Source organism: Cyanistes caeruleus, chromosome 9 (genome assembly GCF_971803275.1).
Source record: "Cyanistes caeruleus chromosome 9, bCyaCae1.hap1.1, whole genome shotgun sequence".
NCBI classification, from domain to species: Eukaryota; Metazoa; Chordata; class Aves; order Passeriformes; family Paridae; genus Cyanistes; species Cyanistes caeruleus.
The window spans coordinates 1,424,990-1,439,210 of NC_141709.1; the positions used below are offsets into that span (position 1 = coordinate 1,424,990).

Consider the following 14,221-nt stretch of genomic DNA (forward strand, 5'->3'; position numbering starts at 1 on the left):
TTTAGTTATTTTTTTTTCTAGTTTACATTTCTATTTTTACGTCTCAAGACAGTTAAAATATTTTAGTTAATTTTTTTCTAGTTTACATTTGTTTTTTACTTCTCAAGACCGGTAAAATACTTTAGTTAATTTTTTTCTAGTTTACATTTGTATTTTTACTTCTCAAGCCTATTTGCTTTTTAATTTTCTTTTTTTTGCCTTCTCCACACAACACTCCCAGCTGTCAAACAGGAAATCACAGTTTTGTTCCCACGATAAGGAACTCAAAAAAAGAGGCAAGAAAAAAAATAAAAATATACAGAAATAAAAATATAGGAACGGAAAAGCTATAAATTATTTCAGGAAGACCATGAAACACAGCTCATTTCAAACTGCAAATTGAAAGCCGTCTACAAAACCCCATTTATTTTCCTGCTCTTCCTTGACCCTGAGTGGCATCAGGGGGAAGTGGGGGTTGGAAGCTGGATTCCATTTGCTGTTTCCACTTGGCTGCCAAGACTCTTGCGTGGCGTCACATTTTTGGAGCGCGTGTAGTTTCACTTTTACTGCGTGAATCACGTCCCCAGGGGAACTGGAAAAATGCCCTTCCATCACATCAGCGCTCGGATCCGCTGCCAAAATGAGAACCAGATCCCATCTGCTGCCAAGAAAAAACAAGGGAGCACCTCCAGAGGCAGCAGCGTGAGGTCCCGGTGTCGCCTCATCTCTCCATCCCTCACCCGCTGAAATCTGTGCTCCCAGGAGGGTTTGGCACCTCGGGCCCTTGCGCTGATATTGGAGGTGGTTTTTGGAGCCTGCTGCCGGTTTCATTTCGGGCTCCTGGGCCAGGAGCCAACTGAGAGCTCCCTGCCTGGGTTTCGTGAGGAAGCGCTACCTCGCCGCCCTTCAGCCAGCGCTGATGATGAAACCCTCTGGCTCCTCCTCTTGGCCTTATTAGCTGGGGAAATCACCAGCATAAATGTCCATGTCCAGCCGTGGAGCTCGGGAATTCCGGCAGTGCCTTCCTCAGCCCTGGCGCTGTTTGCATCCTCATCCTCATCCTCCCCTCCGGCTGCACCGATGACCATGGAAGAACCAACTGTGCTGGAGCACGGGGATGCTCCACCCAGCAGGAGACCCCCGTGCCTGCGACTGGCTTTCTATGCTCTCATATTTGTGTTGGTTGTTATTTCATCCCTCTTTTCCGTAGTCTTCTGTTTGCTCCAGCACCAGCAGGTAAGGACAAAGCAAAATTCTTAACTCTGCAGGGCGGTGTTCCTAACTGTTAGCAGTGCTGTGTTGATGCTATCAGCTAACCCCAACCTGGTAATTCTCTCCTCTTTTCAACAGTGCTAATGCTTTCCAAGATTTCAGCTGATAATGTTTTCACCAATCTCACCAACTCCTCAATGTCTTCAGCGTTCTCCTTTCATTTCCTTAAGCTTGAAAAAAAAAAAAAAGGTTTTATTTCTCTGGTTTTTCTTCTCCTGCACCGATGATGTGCTGTATTCCAATGTGATATCCAGTGATGATGCTCTGTAGGGACCAGAGAGGCTGAGAAGCTGTGATAATTCACCAGGCATAAGGCATTTTCACTCTTGGTTTTTACAGCCCAGCACAAAAACCAGTCGCTGAACCCAGTTTTGTTCTGCGTTTCAGGACCTAATCCCAATGAGATTTTTCTAACTGTACACACAGTACTGAACAGAAATACAGGGTGAGCCAAGTGATTCATGTGCTGAGGGCCAGCCTTTTATTTTTCTGCTTTCCAAACTGTGAATCTGGGTCCTGGAGGAGCCAAGAACTAATTTGGGATGCCGGGTTGAGACATCCCGCTGCAATGGACCTCCCTGCAGTTCCAGTTCTTCAGGGGAAGACACAAGGAAAAAGCTCCGTTCTCTTAAGAGGAAGGGTAGTTTCTTCTCATGGTCTGAGAGTTCCTTGGGGCATCACGATGCCAGGAACCCCTCTGAGGACCGATCCTACGAGGCATCGATTTTTAAAATATAAAATATGAAGTCTGCTGAATTCCCACTAGAGAGGAACATTCTCTGCACCTTACAGCAGGAGAATATTAAAAAAAACCCCAATAAATGAATTGCTTTTAATCCACTTTTAGCCCCAAACCCAGAGCTTCCATCCTCTATTTGGGAGCTGTGAAGCAGCAGCTCTGTGACCCGCAGCCACAACTCCATCCCTCTGATGGTGACGAGCACATAGACCTTCACACACATTCCACTCCTTCCCTTCTTTATTTCTTTTTTTTCAGGAATCTTTAGTTTCTTTAGTGAGTGAAAGGACTGCCTTCAGTCCTGTTCATTCCTATTAACTGGGGGAAGCAGGAGCAGGCAATGAAAACCTTTCCCTCCAAGGCAGCATCCCCAGCACTCAGGACAGCAACCTCCGAAGGAAGGAAGGAAGCTGCTCTCCAGTAGCAAATTTAAGCATTTCAGAGCTTGCATTCATTAAGATGGGAGGCAGAATCAGGTCCCTGTAGCTGTAAGCTGATCCCAAACCTGCTTTTCACGGGCTCTGCCAGTGAGAGAGCGGAGCTGCTGTGTAGGAAGAGCGTGAGCTCCATGAGCAAAGCCCAAGCCGTGAGTCACAGGAATAGACTGAAATCTCTTGCCACTGACAGCTTCCCACCGGGGCACCCATGGAGACACCTCCTTCCCTGGTCTGGGAAGGCACTGCAAAACTGACTGCTGGATCAGAAATCCTGTGTGCCTGTCACCCTGAGCTAAACACGTGCAGCAGTCAGAGAGAAGAAGGCTTAAAAGCCAGCAGCTGTCCTCCCTGTTCTGCATGTCTGGTGTGATTGTGCTGATTTTGTTTGCCTGAGTGATTCCAAACCCCTCTGCCCAGAAGGAAAGGTTCATGGGTTTAATGAGGGTGAGTAACTGTGCAGCTTCCCACATTTCTGCACTGGCTTTCAGTCAAGTCCTTGTCCATGGAGTCATCCCTGAGCATCCACAAGAGCTGAGTCCAGGGATGGAATGAAATCCTGTCACCCAAGAGGAATGCAGGACTTTTACCAGGTCTCTGCTGCAGGTCATTGCTGATTGTTTGTCCTTTATTTCTTTTTTTTAATATTGTGAAAATACCACCAAGATGGATATGAAAAAACTTGATCTATTTGAAGCATTTCCGAGTTTGCTGGAAAACATCTGTTTTTCTGTAATGAAGCAGTGCTTTGTAATGGTGGGTAGAAAGACAACTTTACTTCCTGGGAGGATGCTTTTGTGCTCTTGTAATGATAATGCTCCTCAACTGACTGATAAATGGAAAATTACAGGAGAAAACACTGACCAAGCCCTGCTTCTTCCCACAGGCACTGGGGCCATGCTGGGCACATGGATCTTGTAAGTATGGAGATTCCAGACCTGCTTCCCTGCTCGTGCTGTGACACAAGATGACAGTGTCAGGGGCCTGGTGCCTGTTTAAGGACAGGGGTCAACACTGGCAGAGCCCCCAGGGCACAGTGACAAACAGAGCTGCCCAGCTCTGCACTCAGGGCTGGCAGCCAGCAGCCGCCTCCCTCTGCCTGAGCCAGCTGCATCTCCCCAAAAATGGCCCATGGAACCAGCACCACAGTGAAGCTTTCAGCCCAGAAATATTTCATATTTCATATTTTCTGTGCTGCATTAGTAACTCTGAGCTTCACATAAAGTTCTCCTCACAGCTCAGGCACACACACAACAATCCTTTTCCAGCCCCACAACCAAGGACACCGCTGCAGCTCCAGCCCCAAAAAGCACAACCAGCAGCGAATGGAGGAGAGCAACCTGGGAGGATGGGACTGCATCACCTGCAGCTGGAATGGGACAATTAACCCCAATATGGAAATGGACCAAAACTGATCAAAGTGTGAAAACTCATAACCTCCATCCTGGGTGTAGCCTTGGCCAGGCTCTTGCAGTGCCCAAGGTGCATCCTTGGAAGGGCTTTTAATAAATCCCTGCTTTATTCCTTTAACTCTGTCCAGCCCCTGTTCCAGGCAGCCTCTGGAGGCATCAGCAGGGCTCATCAGATTTGCTGGGTGTTAATCACCAGCTCTCTAAGCAAACCCCAGGGCAGCTCTAAAGTAACAACGCCCTGTAGAGCAGCTGAGACCTTCAGAGAGGTCTAAATAATTCCATGAAAAACTTCTGCACACCTAAAATTTCAGCTGATGACTGCTCTCCTCATGAAGGGCTATAATCACAGAAGATTGCTGTAATCCTCATCATCCTCAGACCCAGCTGAAATTCCACCTAGGAATTTTTTCTTATTAGAGACCAGCTCAGACCCAACCCTAGGTCTTGAAGATGTCCAGGGTGCTTTCCTCAGCTAAGCTGTCCTGGCAGGGATCACCTCCAAGCCTTCCATAACCACAGAGGTCCTTTACAGCTTCTCCTGGCAGATTGGGACCCCTTCCTAGCACTCCTTAGAAGTCAGCAAACTTAAAAAGAACACATGATAATAATAATAATAATAATAATAATAATAATAATAATAATAATAATAATAGTAATAACAGCAAGTAGAATAACAAGCAAACAATAATTATTAGAAAGGCAAGAAGTGAATGGTGGGGAGTGGGAGAATGGGAAGCAGCGATAAAACACGCTCAGGTACAGAACGAGTTTATCCTTGGACGTAATTAATCACCACACTGTTTTGTCTGTGTTTCCCTCAGTTAAACAGGTTTCTACAGAAGGAGAGCTGAGCTGGGACTGGAAGTTGGAGCACTGCACTGGGATTGTGCAGGGTGAAGAGAAGTACCTCATCATCCAGCAGAGTGGCAACTACTTCATCTACGCCCAGCTCTACCGCAAGAAGGAACTCCAAGAGCCTTTCACGCTGACGCTTTACAAAAACCAAAAGTACCTCCTCAACAATGCCGTGGGACACAAGAACGGCACGGTGAATTTTGCCAGACCCTTTTTCCTGCAGGAGGGAGATAAACTCTACTGTTATAAGAACTCTGGGTCTTACAACGTCCTGCTGAAGAATCAGACTTACTGGGGCCTGTTTAAAATGTAGCAGGACTCTGCTGGGAGCCAGCTCCTCCCTTGTTTCCTCCAGGAAACCTTAGGTCATGGATGAAGAATCAGCAGTTTCTATTTGGGTGGATTTGGGTGAATTTCTTCTTTGCTGGAATGTGTGCCACAGTAAGCTTGTACCCCGCGGTGAACAGCAAACTTTAGTAGTGATGGATGGCTGCTGATGGACACAGAGCGAGAGCAGAGGATGGAGGGGGGAAAAAAAACAATCTCCATGCTTTGTGGGGTTGACTCTGAGATCCTGGAAAAACAAGTCCCTATATTCAGTCTGTTCTGAGCTGGGGAGGAGCTCTACTCTGCAGCTGGCTGCATTTCAGAACTGGGTACCTGCCAGTCCCTTCTAACACGAGGTGCTATGTAAAGACAAGCTGTTTTCTATCCTTCCTGCACAACCTGCCAGCCAAGCAACACGCCCACAGCGGAGGGACCAACTGAGAAACGACGAGAAAAGCTTCTCAGCCCCATCCACAGCCTCACCACTAGCGAGGGAAACACAACAGGGAAGCTCCATCTTCACGGGCAGCTCAGGGCACGAGGAGTTTCCCAGTGAAGTGCAAATCCAAGGCAGCTCCGTGCCACGGTCCAGACACCCTGGGATGCAGCCCAGGGGGATGGGTCAGCCCTGGCTGAGCAGCACAAAGGCGAGGTTGCTGGCTGTATTAGAGCTCGTGGAGGAGAGCTAAGGGTAGAAAGATGCATTTGAAGAGAGTGAGCACAGAGTGGAGATGAGAGGATGGAGGCTTGGAGAGCTGTTCCCAGAATTTTCTTCTCCTGTGCTGTGTAGTGGGTGTTGTGGGCAGGGCAGGGTCCTGCCAGGAAATGGGGAAGGGCTGAGCATCCCTCCCTTTCCCACAGGCACAGCTCTGGTGGCCAGCACAGAGCTCAGGGAGCCAGCAGGGAAGCAGGACACCCTCCACTGCTCACTTCAGGGTCTGCCTGCTGTGCTTCACCGAGCCAGGAGCACCTCAAAACCTCAGCAAGTGGTTTGTGCTCGGGTGGCTGTGGCTGCAGGACAGCCCAGCTGCCCCACAGCTGCTTCCTCCTCCCCCCTGCCTGGGCAGCCTCTCCCAGGGGCTCTGGTTCTTTGCCTTCTTGCCTTTCACCTTTGTGGGGACTACTCCTACCATTCCTCACAGCTTGTCACAGCCCTGGGGATGGACTTTGAGGGGAGGCCAAAGCAACTGAGAAGTTGGATGGAAATAAATGATTACTTGGGGTGGACTGAGGCAGTTAGGAGTGCTATTTGCTCTTATAATTTTATATTCTATGTATTGTAACTTCAGAGAATGTAGAGTCAGACATGTCTGCAGTCCTGTGTTCGGTTTCATGCAAGCTGTTACCAATTAAAATTATACTTTAGTTCTTACATTGCTTCGTTGATTTCCTTAATTTAAAATTTAAAAAAAAAATTAAAAAAAAAGAAAAAAAAAACCCAAAAAACACCCTTACAAACCACAAGTACATCTCAGTTCTTTGATACAGGCTGAAAAAAATAACTGACTGACACATTTCTCTACCCTTTGTCTGCTTTCACTAAAGGACTTCTTCTTCTCTGGGAGGCTGGCAGCGTCAGCACAGAGTGAGATCAGCTTGCACAGTCCCAGGGCAGAATTCAGGCATCCTCCCAGCACACAGGGGACGCTCCAGGCACCACCCACCCTCCCCAGTTACTTTCTGAGGCAAAGCAAGCCCAAAAGGGTCTGCTGGGGATGAAGATCTTGCTCTGCACATCAAATCTCAGACAGCAGCAGCTGGCCTGGAGATCTGGCTCCAAGACCCCAATGAGCAGCTAAGCCTAAGGAGAGGAACATCATTCCAGTGCACCAGTCCCTCCTCTCTTTTACTTCCTGAATCAAAACTCACACAGCAGAGCAGCAGAGCTGGAAGCAGTGTCCTGTACTTTTAGGCAGAGACACAGCCAAGCCCTTCCTGGGATGAGAACAGCCCTGAGCATCCCAGGGCCCACAGCCAAACCCAGGAGCTCCAGGCTCTGCAGGGACAGGGGTCACAGAGTCACTATCAAATCCATCATTTACATTAAAAACCCTCTTTTTTTTCAACATTTTGAAATTAAGCCTTGCCCCTTGGAAAGCCTTTTCACTAAGGTGAGGAGTTGTGAAAAAGTAGTTTATTTCTTTATGTCACCATGCATTTTAATTAAATGCGCTTCCAAATCTATGGGAAGTATAATTAAAAAAAAATAAATGAATGCATCATGAGATTGACTGTATAAATAGTCATGTGCCTTCAAACATGAAAAAAAATTGTGGTCCCTTTTTCAACAGGACCAGGGGATTTTTGTGCTTTGTCAGAAGCTTACTGCACAGCCTCCCCAGGATCAGATATGCAAATGGCCCTTGAAGGAGACCTTTCAATCTCTTTAGAAATTAGTCAAAAGGTAGTCTTAAAAAAGAAAAATTTCGATTTTCAAACAACTAAAAACTCTGATAAGAAGTAACCACAATATATTCAGCAGGTTTTTTGTCCAACAAACAGCCACAGCCACCCATCACCCCCTGGGTACTTTACACTCTCCATAGGCAAAGGAGGGTGTTCAAGGATGACCTGAAAGTTCATCCACAAAGCAAATCCAACCCTGCCCAGCAGGCAGAGATGTTCCTGGTGATGCTGTGCAGATCTGGCTGGGGACACTTCCCCTGCAGGGACTTCTTGGGCTGCTCTCAAAGTCACCAAGCCTGGTGGGATGAAGCAGCCCTGGTTCTGAACTGCCCAAACACACAGTGGGGCTCCTGCCTGTGCCTCAAAACCAAGGGAAAATTCAGTGGATCTGTGAAATGAGTGGATGGTGCCATCCCTTTTCTCACAAACCACGAGCCCAGCCACAGAGGGAAGGCAAATGAAAACCTTTCATTTGGGTTGCCTCAAGCAAACTCCTGAAGATCCAGTTTTAGAGAGGAGATTCTCCTGGGGAAGCAGAACTATCATTAATTTTGGTTCTAACTTCCAGTGCTCAAGACTTCTGCAGCTCAGTGCAATAAAATGATGCAGATTGGGAGGCTGCAGCTAAGAAATCTGGCTTTGGTCCTGGAGGGGTGATGGCTTCTCTGAAAAGCCTCTCCTCTGGACAACACAGCCTGTGCATCCAAGGCAAAAATAAAGTGTCCCAAAGGGATTTTTCCAGGGAATAAATTCAGTCTGGCACCACAAATTATGGACTGGTAACTTCAGCTCTGGAGAGAAGTGCATGGAAAGTTCAAAACTGCTGAAACAGCCTGCCTAGAGAGCTAGAGGAGATGTAACTCTGTTATTCCCATCCCTGCAGAGTGACAACAGACAATGGCATGTCCCCTAAATTCTCTTTAGGTGAATGAAGCAGATTTGTTTCCCAGCTGAGTGGAGGTTCAATGGTGCAACCCAAAAGGCAGCGGGTTTCTGGTGACAAGTCCCACACCCCAGCTGAGGCACAGCACTTTGGTTTTCTGCTCTCTTCTCCCAGGTTAGGGAAGGGCACATCATGCACAGCTTCTCCACCTCCCAGGCACACCAAAAGCTGCCTCACTGTGGGAGCTGATGTGAGCAGAGGCTTTGTGAGGAACCAGCCACGTCCAGCTTTCTCTGCACTCTGGGGCTCCACCTTTGCTTGCAGTACGAGAGTTTTGGTCTAACAGGCAGACCACCACTTGGAGAGGATGAAAGCATCATCAGCACTTTAGAGATAGGGAAGAAAGTCACAGCAGGATGATGGGATTTTTCTTAGGGTCACCAGAAGCGCGGATGAGCAGAAACCCGACCACGGGACTCGGGGGAAGGCATCCTCGCCTGTTATCAGGAATGGTGCGGCCAGCAGGACCAGGGAAGTGATTCTTCCCCTCTGCTCAGCACTGCTGAGGCCACACCTCGAGTTCTGGGTCCAGTTCTGGGGCCCTCAGCTTAGGATGGATGTTGAGATGCTGGAGCCTGTCCAGAGAAGGCAAGGAGGCTGATGAAGGGTTTGGAGCACAGGTCTGATGAGGAGCGGCTGGGGGAGCTGGGGTTGTTTAACTTGGAGAAAAAGGAGGCTCAGGGAGACCTTATCACTGCCTGAAAGGAGATTGGAGCCAGGTGGAGTTTGGCCTCTTCTCCCAGGTCACTTGTGACAGGACAAGAGGACACAGCCCTAAGCTGTGCCTGGGGAGGTTGGGGTTGGACACTGGGAGGAATTTCTGCACAGAAAGGGACACTGGAATGGGCTGCCCTGGGAGGTGCTGGAGTCACCACCCCTGGAGGAGTTTAAGGACTGTGATGCCTGAAGTTCTGGCTTTCGTATTTCCCAGGTTCTGTAGTGCATTGGTAACTCTGAGCTCCATATGAAGTGTCAGCCAGTTCTCCTCACAACTCAGGCACACACAACAATCCTTTTCCAGCCCCACAACCAAGGACACCGCTGCAGCTCCAGCCCCAAAAAGCACAACCAGCAGCGAATGGAGGAGAGCAATCTGGGAGGATGGGACTGCATCACCTGCAGCTCGAATGGGACAATGAACCCCAATGTGGAAATGGACCAAAACTGATCAAAGTGTGAAAACTCATAACCTCCATCCTGGGTGTAGCCTTGGCCAGGCTCTTGCAGTGCCCAAGGTGCATCCTTGGAAGGGCTTTTAATAAATCCCTACTTTATTCCTTTAACTCTGCCCAGCCCCTGTTCCAGGCAGCCTCTGGAGGCATCAAGTGGACACAGCCCTCAGTGCCATGGTCTGGGGAAGAAGGTGGTGTTGGGTCATGGGTTGGACTCGCTGGTCTCAGAGGTCTTCTCCAACCAAACCGACCCTGATTCTGAGTTTTTGTAACCAAACATCCTCATTGTGGGCCATAAAACAGCAACAAGAGCACTGAGGAAATAACCCAGAGAGTGCCACATATGGACTCAATTACCAATATTTTTTTCCCTCTTTTGAGGAAAAGGGTCCCTTCAGAATATTCTGGGAATGGAGCAAAGTGCCAGGAACGTGGCTGTGGTGCAGCCTCGGGTGGTGGTAGCACAGCGCTCACCCACCACTTCTTCTGCCCTCCTTGGACACTGCCTCTGCTGTGGATCCCTGGACATGCCCAAGAGCAAAATCCATTTCTGTCTCAGGTATTTGAAAGGAGGATTTCACACTGAATGGCTCCCCCGGCACAAATCTGGCAAAGCTCACCTTTCATCTCACGTGAGACGGGAGCAGACAAAAGCGCTTTTGCTGTACAACATTCTTCAGTGAAGAAGAAATCCTGATTTCAGGCCATCCCTCCCCAGATCACCTCAGCTGCCAGAGCCCACACAACAGCCACAGGGTACTGCTACCTCAGCCTTCACTGCACAAAGCAGAAAACACATCTGCTTTTGGACTTTCTGACAAGCACTACAAGACAGGCGTTGGGAGAAACTGGTTCGTGGTGCAGAAGACATCTGCTGACACGGCCAGCAAGCTGCCTCCTCTTCTGGCAAACCTCTGAAGAAGTAGAAAGGATTTTTGGAGGCAACACATCCTGTCCTTGCAAAGTAAACATTTCACAGAAGAGCCACAGAAGGGAAGTCACAGGGGCATGACTCACTCCCAGTATAAAAATCAGACAGATTATTCTGTTACATGATGCTGTCAGAGGGTTCAGCTGGATGCTCTTCCCTCCTTGCAATCCTCAGCTCATTTCTTGCTACCACAGGTAACACTTTCCTTGTAGGATCCCTGGCACTCACCTTTCCAGCTGGAGGGTTTGGGGTCAGCCAAACCCTTCAAACACTTCCAGGAGAGGGATGGTTGATGTCTTCTCCTCTGTGAACAAGGCTTCTGCTCCCAGTACTCCCTAACTCTGCTGGAATGGGGACAGCTCACTGCCACCTCTCCTCAAACAGTGCCACAACATTTTAAACACCGACTTCTCACAGCAATGCAGGCTCCAGTCAAAGGGTTTGCTCTTTTCCTTCAGAGGCTTTGGAAGAAAATAAAAAAAAATAAAAATAAGACAAGGTATCAAAAAGACTCCAAGATAGCAGAAACTGAGTATTTTGCTTCTGACAGTCTCCAGATTTTATATCTGCTTTCACAGTATTTGAAACCTTTATCAAAATCTTTGAATATTTGAGATTAGCAATATGAGAAGATCGAGTAAACCATATAAAAATACTAGCAATATTAAGTAAACACTTGAGTGTTCCCTGCTATGGACCCCATTGTGAGATTTAACTTTGAAAAACCTATGCAAACTTTTGAGATGCATGGAAGGTGTTGCAAGATGTGCTGAAGGGAAGAATATAACAGCAATCTCCAATTTTGGAGCTCTGGTTTTGTGCTGATCTCAGCAGCCCAGGAATTTACAGGGTGGGGGGGCAGGTCTGAATGCCAGTCAGGAAAAAAAAACCCAAATTCCTTCAGATGTGTGTCATAACTGTGTAGCTGGAGCTGAATGATGGGAAGATCTTTCAAATTCCACATCTAAAGCTAATCCAGGAATTTTACACCAGGGTGAGTCATACCACTGGCTTTTGATCCTCATCAGACTCAATTTTTCAAAAATATTTTGCAGATCAGGCTAGTTGTATCTGCAGCCCTCCTCTTAAAGGGCTGTGCAGATTCTTCCCATTCTTCCCTTCATGTACAGCAAATCTGCAGCCATGGTAAGAGAAGTGAAGCAGGGACAGGTCAGTTCTCGTATGAGGGAAACACCTGAACAGCACCTCATGGTCTGGCCAGTCATTTAAACACCTGCCTGAGCAGCAGTGCTGAAATTTGGGGATGTGTTTAAATGCTTTTAAGAAAAGGAACTCCAGAGAAACTAGTGGGGATGGAAACAGGGAATCTGTAACAGGGAAATCTTGCTTGGGACAGCTCTTTTTGAGAAGAAGCTGGAAAATCTTACAGTGCACAACGAAAAATTAGAGATGGCTTTACACTTTACCCCTTGGGAATGGGGGAAGAGCTTTGGATTGTGGAAATTGCAGCTGGGATCCAGTGCTGGAAATAGCTCCAGCTCTGAGAGAAGCCCTTCCAGAACTTGGAGCTTAGCTTGTCCTGTGCAGGGGATTCCAACTGAGCTCTGTCTTGTACCCATCAGCCCTGCTGTGTCAGAACCACAGCAACCTGGAGTGATTCCCCTGCCCAGCTGGGCTGATATCAGCCCTGCAAAATAGGTGGATTACTATTATTATATTATATTATTATATTATTATATTATTATATTATTATATTATTATATTATTATATTACCTGTGGTCAGTACAGGGACACAAGCAGAGAAACAGCCCAATGCCAGACTCTGTCTACCCCTAAGGAATACACAGCTCTTTCATGTAACTGATGTTGAAATCTTTTCTGGAAATTTGACACTTTTATAAGCTTTCTATTCTCAGCATGCACATGCCTTTTCATCTGCTGTTCCCCTTTATGTGGAGAAGATGACAATTTATTGTGGTTTAGTCGGCTGTGGAGAAAAAGAGATCACGAGATCAAATATTTGGGCAGCTGGAACAACGTGCACCAAAATCTGTTGTTCAGCTCACCTGGCAGCGGGAGCAGGAATTTCTTTCTGTATTGTTAAACACACTGCTCTGTGAAACCTGCACTACAGACTGAAGGGTGCTGAACATCAAGAGTTGATTTCAGAATGATTACTTTGGTTTTTCTCTACCTGCCACAAAAAAAACACCATCATCTTACCCCTCTGGAGAAGCTCTGTGTGGCTGGGGAGACTTCAAAAGACTCACAGTCACTCTGCCCCAGCCCTGCCACTCATAATCACATTTATATGCTCTCATAATTATTGGTATTTCTTCATTAATATGTGTGTTTTCTACCCTAAGGATGGAGCTGCTCCTTGCTGTCCTCCTTTGTGCCACAGCCACTGGAGAACTGCTCAGTTTGCTGATGAAGACACCACAGCCAGATCCAGAGAAGCCAGCTAACAGCCAGCTTCCCTTTCCTCTCGCTGCAGACAATTGTCTAGGCAAGCATGAAGCCAGAAGTGAGACTGGGGCAAAGAACAGAAAAGCCTGTGCCATGAGCCCTTCCTGGCACTGGAAAAAGAAAAGACTTTGCTCCTCTGGCACCTGAAGGCCCTCAGTGCTGCCCATGGGAGGTTCTGGTGCTGCCTGGCAGCTGTAGCAGGTACCCAGGACACCACAGTGAGAGGCTCCCGTCCCTCCCTGAAGGACAAGACCAATGGTCAGAGATAAGAATTTTTTTCAGAGGTAACAATTTTTGATTCTCATCCCCCTGACTGAGGGGCTCAAGAGGTACAAGCCCTTAGATGGGCCTCAAAAGGAATTCAGTCCTGCTCATCCCCTCTCTGGGATGGAGCCTCTACCTCCAAGACAGGCCAGAACCCACAGGATCAGCAGAGACAACAAAGACATTTTGAGAAAGCACTGAACACAATCCCCCACACCTACATGGGATTTTGACCCAAATCACCATGGATTTTGTTCATTCTGAGCATGAAAATGCCATGAGGTGCTTCAGGCTCCCAAGACTTTCAAGCTTCAACCACAGGGAGGACATCCAAACCCTGCTGGGTTGCAGCCAGCCAAGTGCAGACCTCAAACCCTGACACACAGCTGGGCTCCTGACAAGGAGAGGGAAGATATCAAAGAATCAAAATCTAAAATGCATGAACTATAAGCTGCCTTATAAAATCACTTATCACCAGTCTAAGTGAAACAATTTGTTTTCACTGTTGATGGAGATCTATTTGGAAATACTTTCCTGGCTGCCAACATGTTTATCTGTGTGTTTTTAAAAAATGATATTTTTTTATGTGCTGAAATGCAAGTGGTTTCACAACCTGGAAACACAAGCTGGGTTATATATTAATAGTATTTGGTGGGAAAAATCCATGTAAACAATTTATTTCTAACTGTTTATAGTAATTCTTTTGTAATGGGGGAGGCTGAGGACATCAGTCCAGCTCAGTAACATCATCTGAACCATGTGGCCTTTTAATATGTGGGGGCTGAGGACACCACCCTGCCCTCAGCAGCCTTAACTTTGTGTCAACAGCTCATCTGGATAACTTTTAAAGGAGCAGGTAATTTAAGTTTGCCTTTAAGGGCAGAGACAAGATGAATTTTTTTTATTAGTAGCTATTAAATAATTGTTCTTAATTTGATGTGCAAAGAAATGCAGTAAGGATATGGTTCCTATCACTACTTCTGTGGTTTTTGCTATTGGAGCCCCAAACAGAGCTGTCCTGACTCTGCTGGGATGAACTTGGACCAGAGCAGAGAG

General features: G+C 47.3%; 1 protein-coding gene and 1 long non-coding RNA gene across 4 annotated transcripts in view; one reads left to right on the plus strand and one right to left on the minus strand.

Annotated features, from left to right (window-relative positions):
* Window positions 1-378: 378 nt before the first annotated feature.
* LOC111932670 (uncharacterized) overlaps window positions 379-14,221 on the minus strand; it is a 78,780-nt gene continuing 64,937 nt past the window's right edge. For 2 of the 3 annotated variants that reach the window (XR_015273925.1, XR_015273926.1), the window contains 2 exons: window positions 10,699-10,931; window positions 379-1,421 (listed from right to left, as the gene is read on the minus strand). This is a non-coding gene — a long non-coding RNA (uncharacterized LOC111932670). Of the gene's footprint in view, window positions 1,422-10,698; window positions 10,932-12,205; window positions 12,420-14,221 lie in introns of all 3 variants that reach the window. The other variant, XR_015273924.1, reaches the window with a different exon arrangement.
* Window positions 481-6,390, plus strand: TNFSF18 (TNF superfamily member 18). The gene is made up of 3 exons (XM_086842316.1): window positions 481-1,215; window positions 3,311-3,341; window positions 4,658-6,390. Exons 1-3 carry the CDS (start codon window positions 1,060-1,062, stop codon window positions 5,002-5,004), a joined length of 534 nt encoding a protein of 177 aa, XP_086698442.1. The 5' UTR covers window positions 481-1,059; the 3' UTR covers window positions 5,005-6,390.

Excerpts from the sequence above, each read along its gene's own strand:
- TNFSF18 (XM_086842316.1), top strand. The coding sequence starts at position 1,060 with ATGACCATGGAAGAACCAACTGTGCTGGAGCACGGGGATGCTCCACCC. Across the intron at positions 1,216-3,310 it reads GTTTGCTCCAGCACCAGCAG|GCACTGGGGCCATGCTGGGC; the intron begins GTAAGGACAAAG and ends TTCTTCCCACAG. Across the intron at positions 3,342-4,657 it reads ATGCTGGGCACATGGATCTT|TTAAACAGGTTTCTACAGAA; the intron begins GTAAGTATGGAG and ends TGTTTCCCTCAG.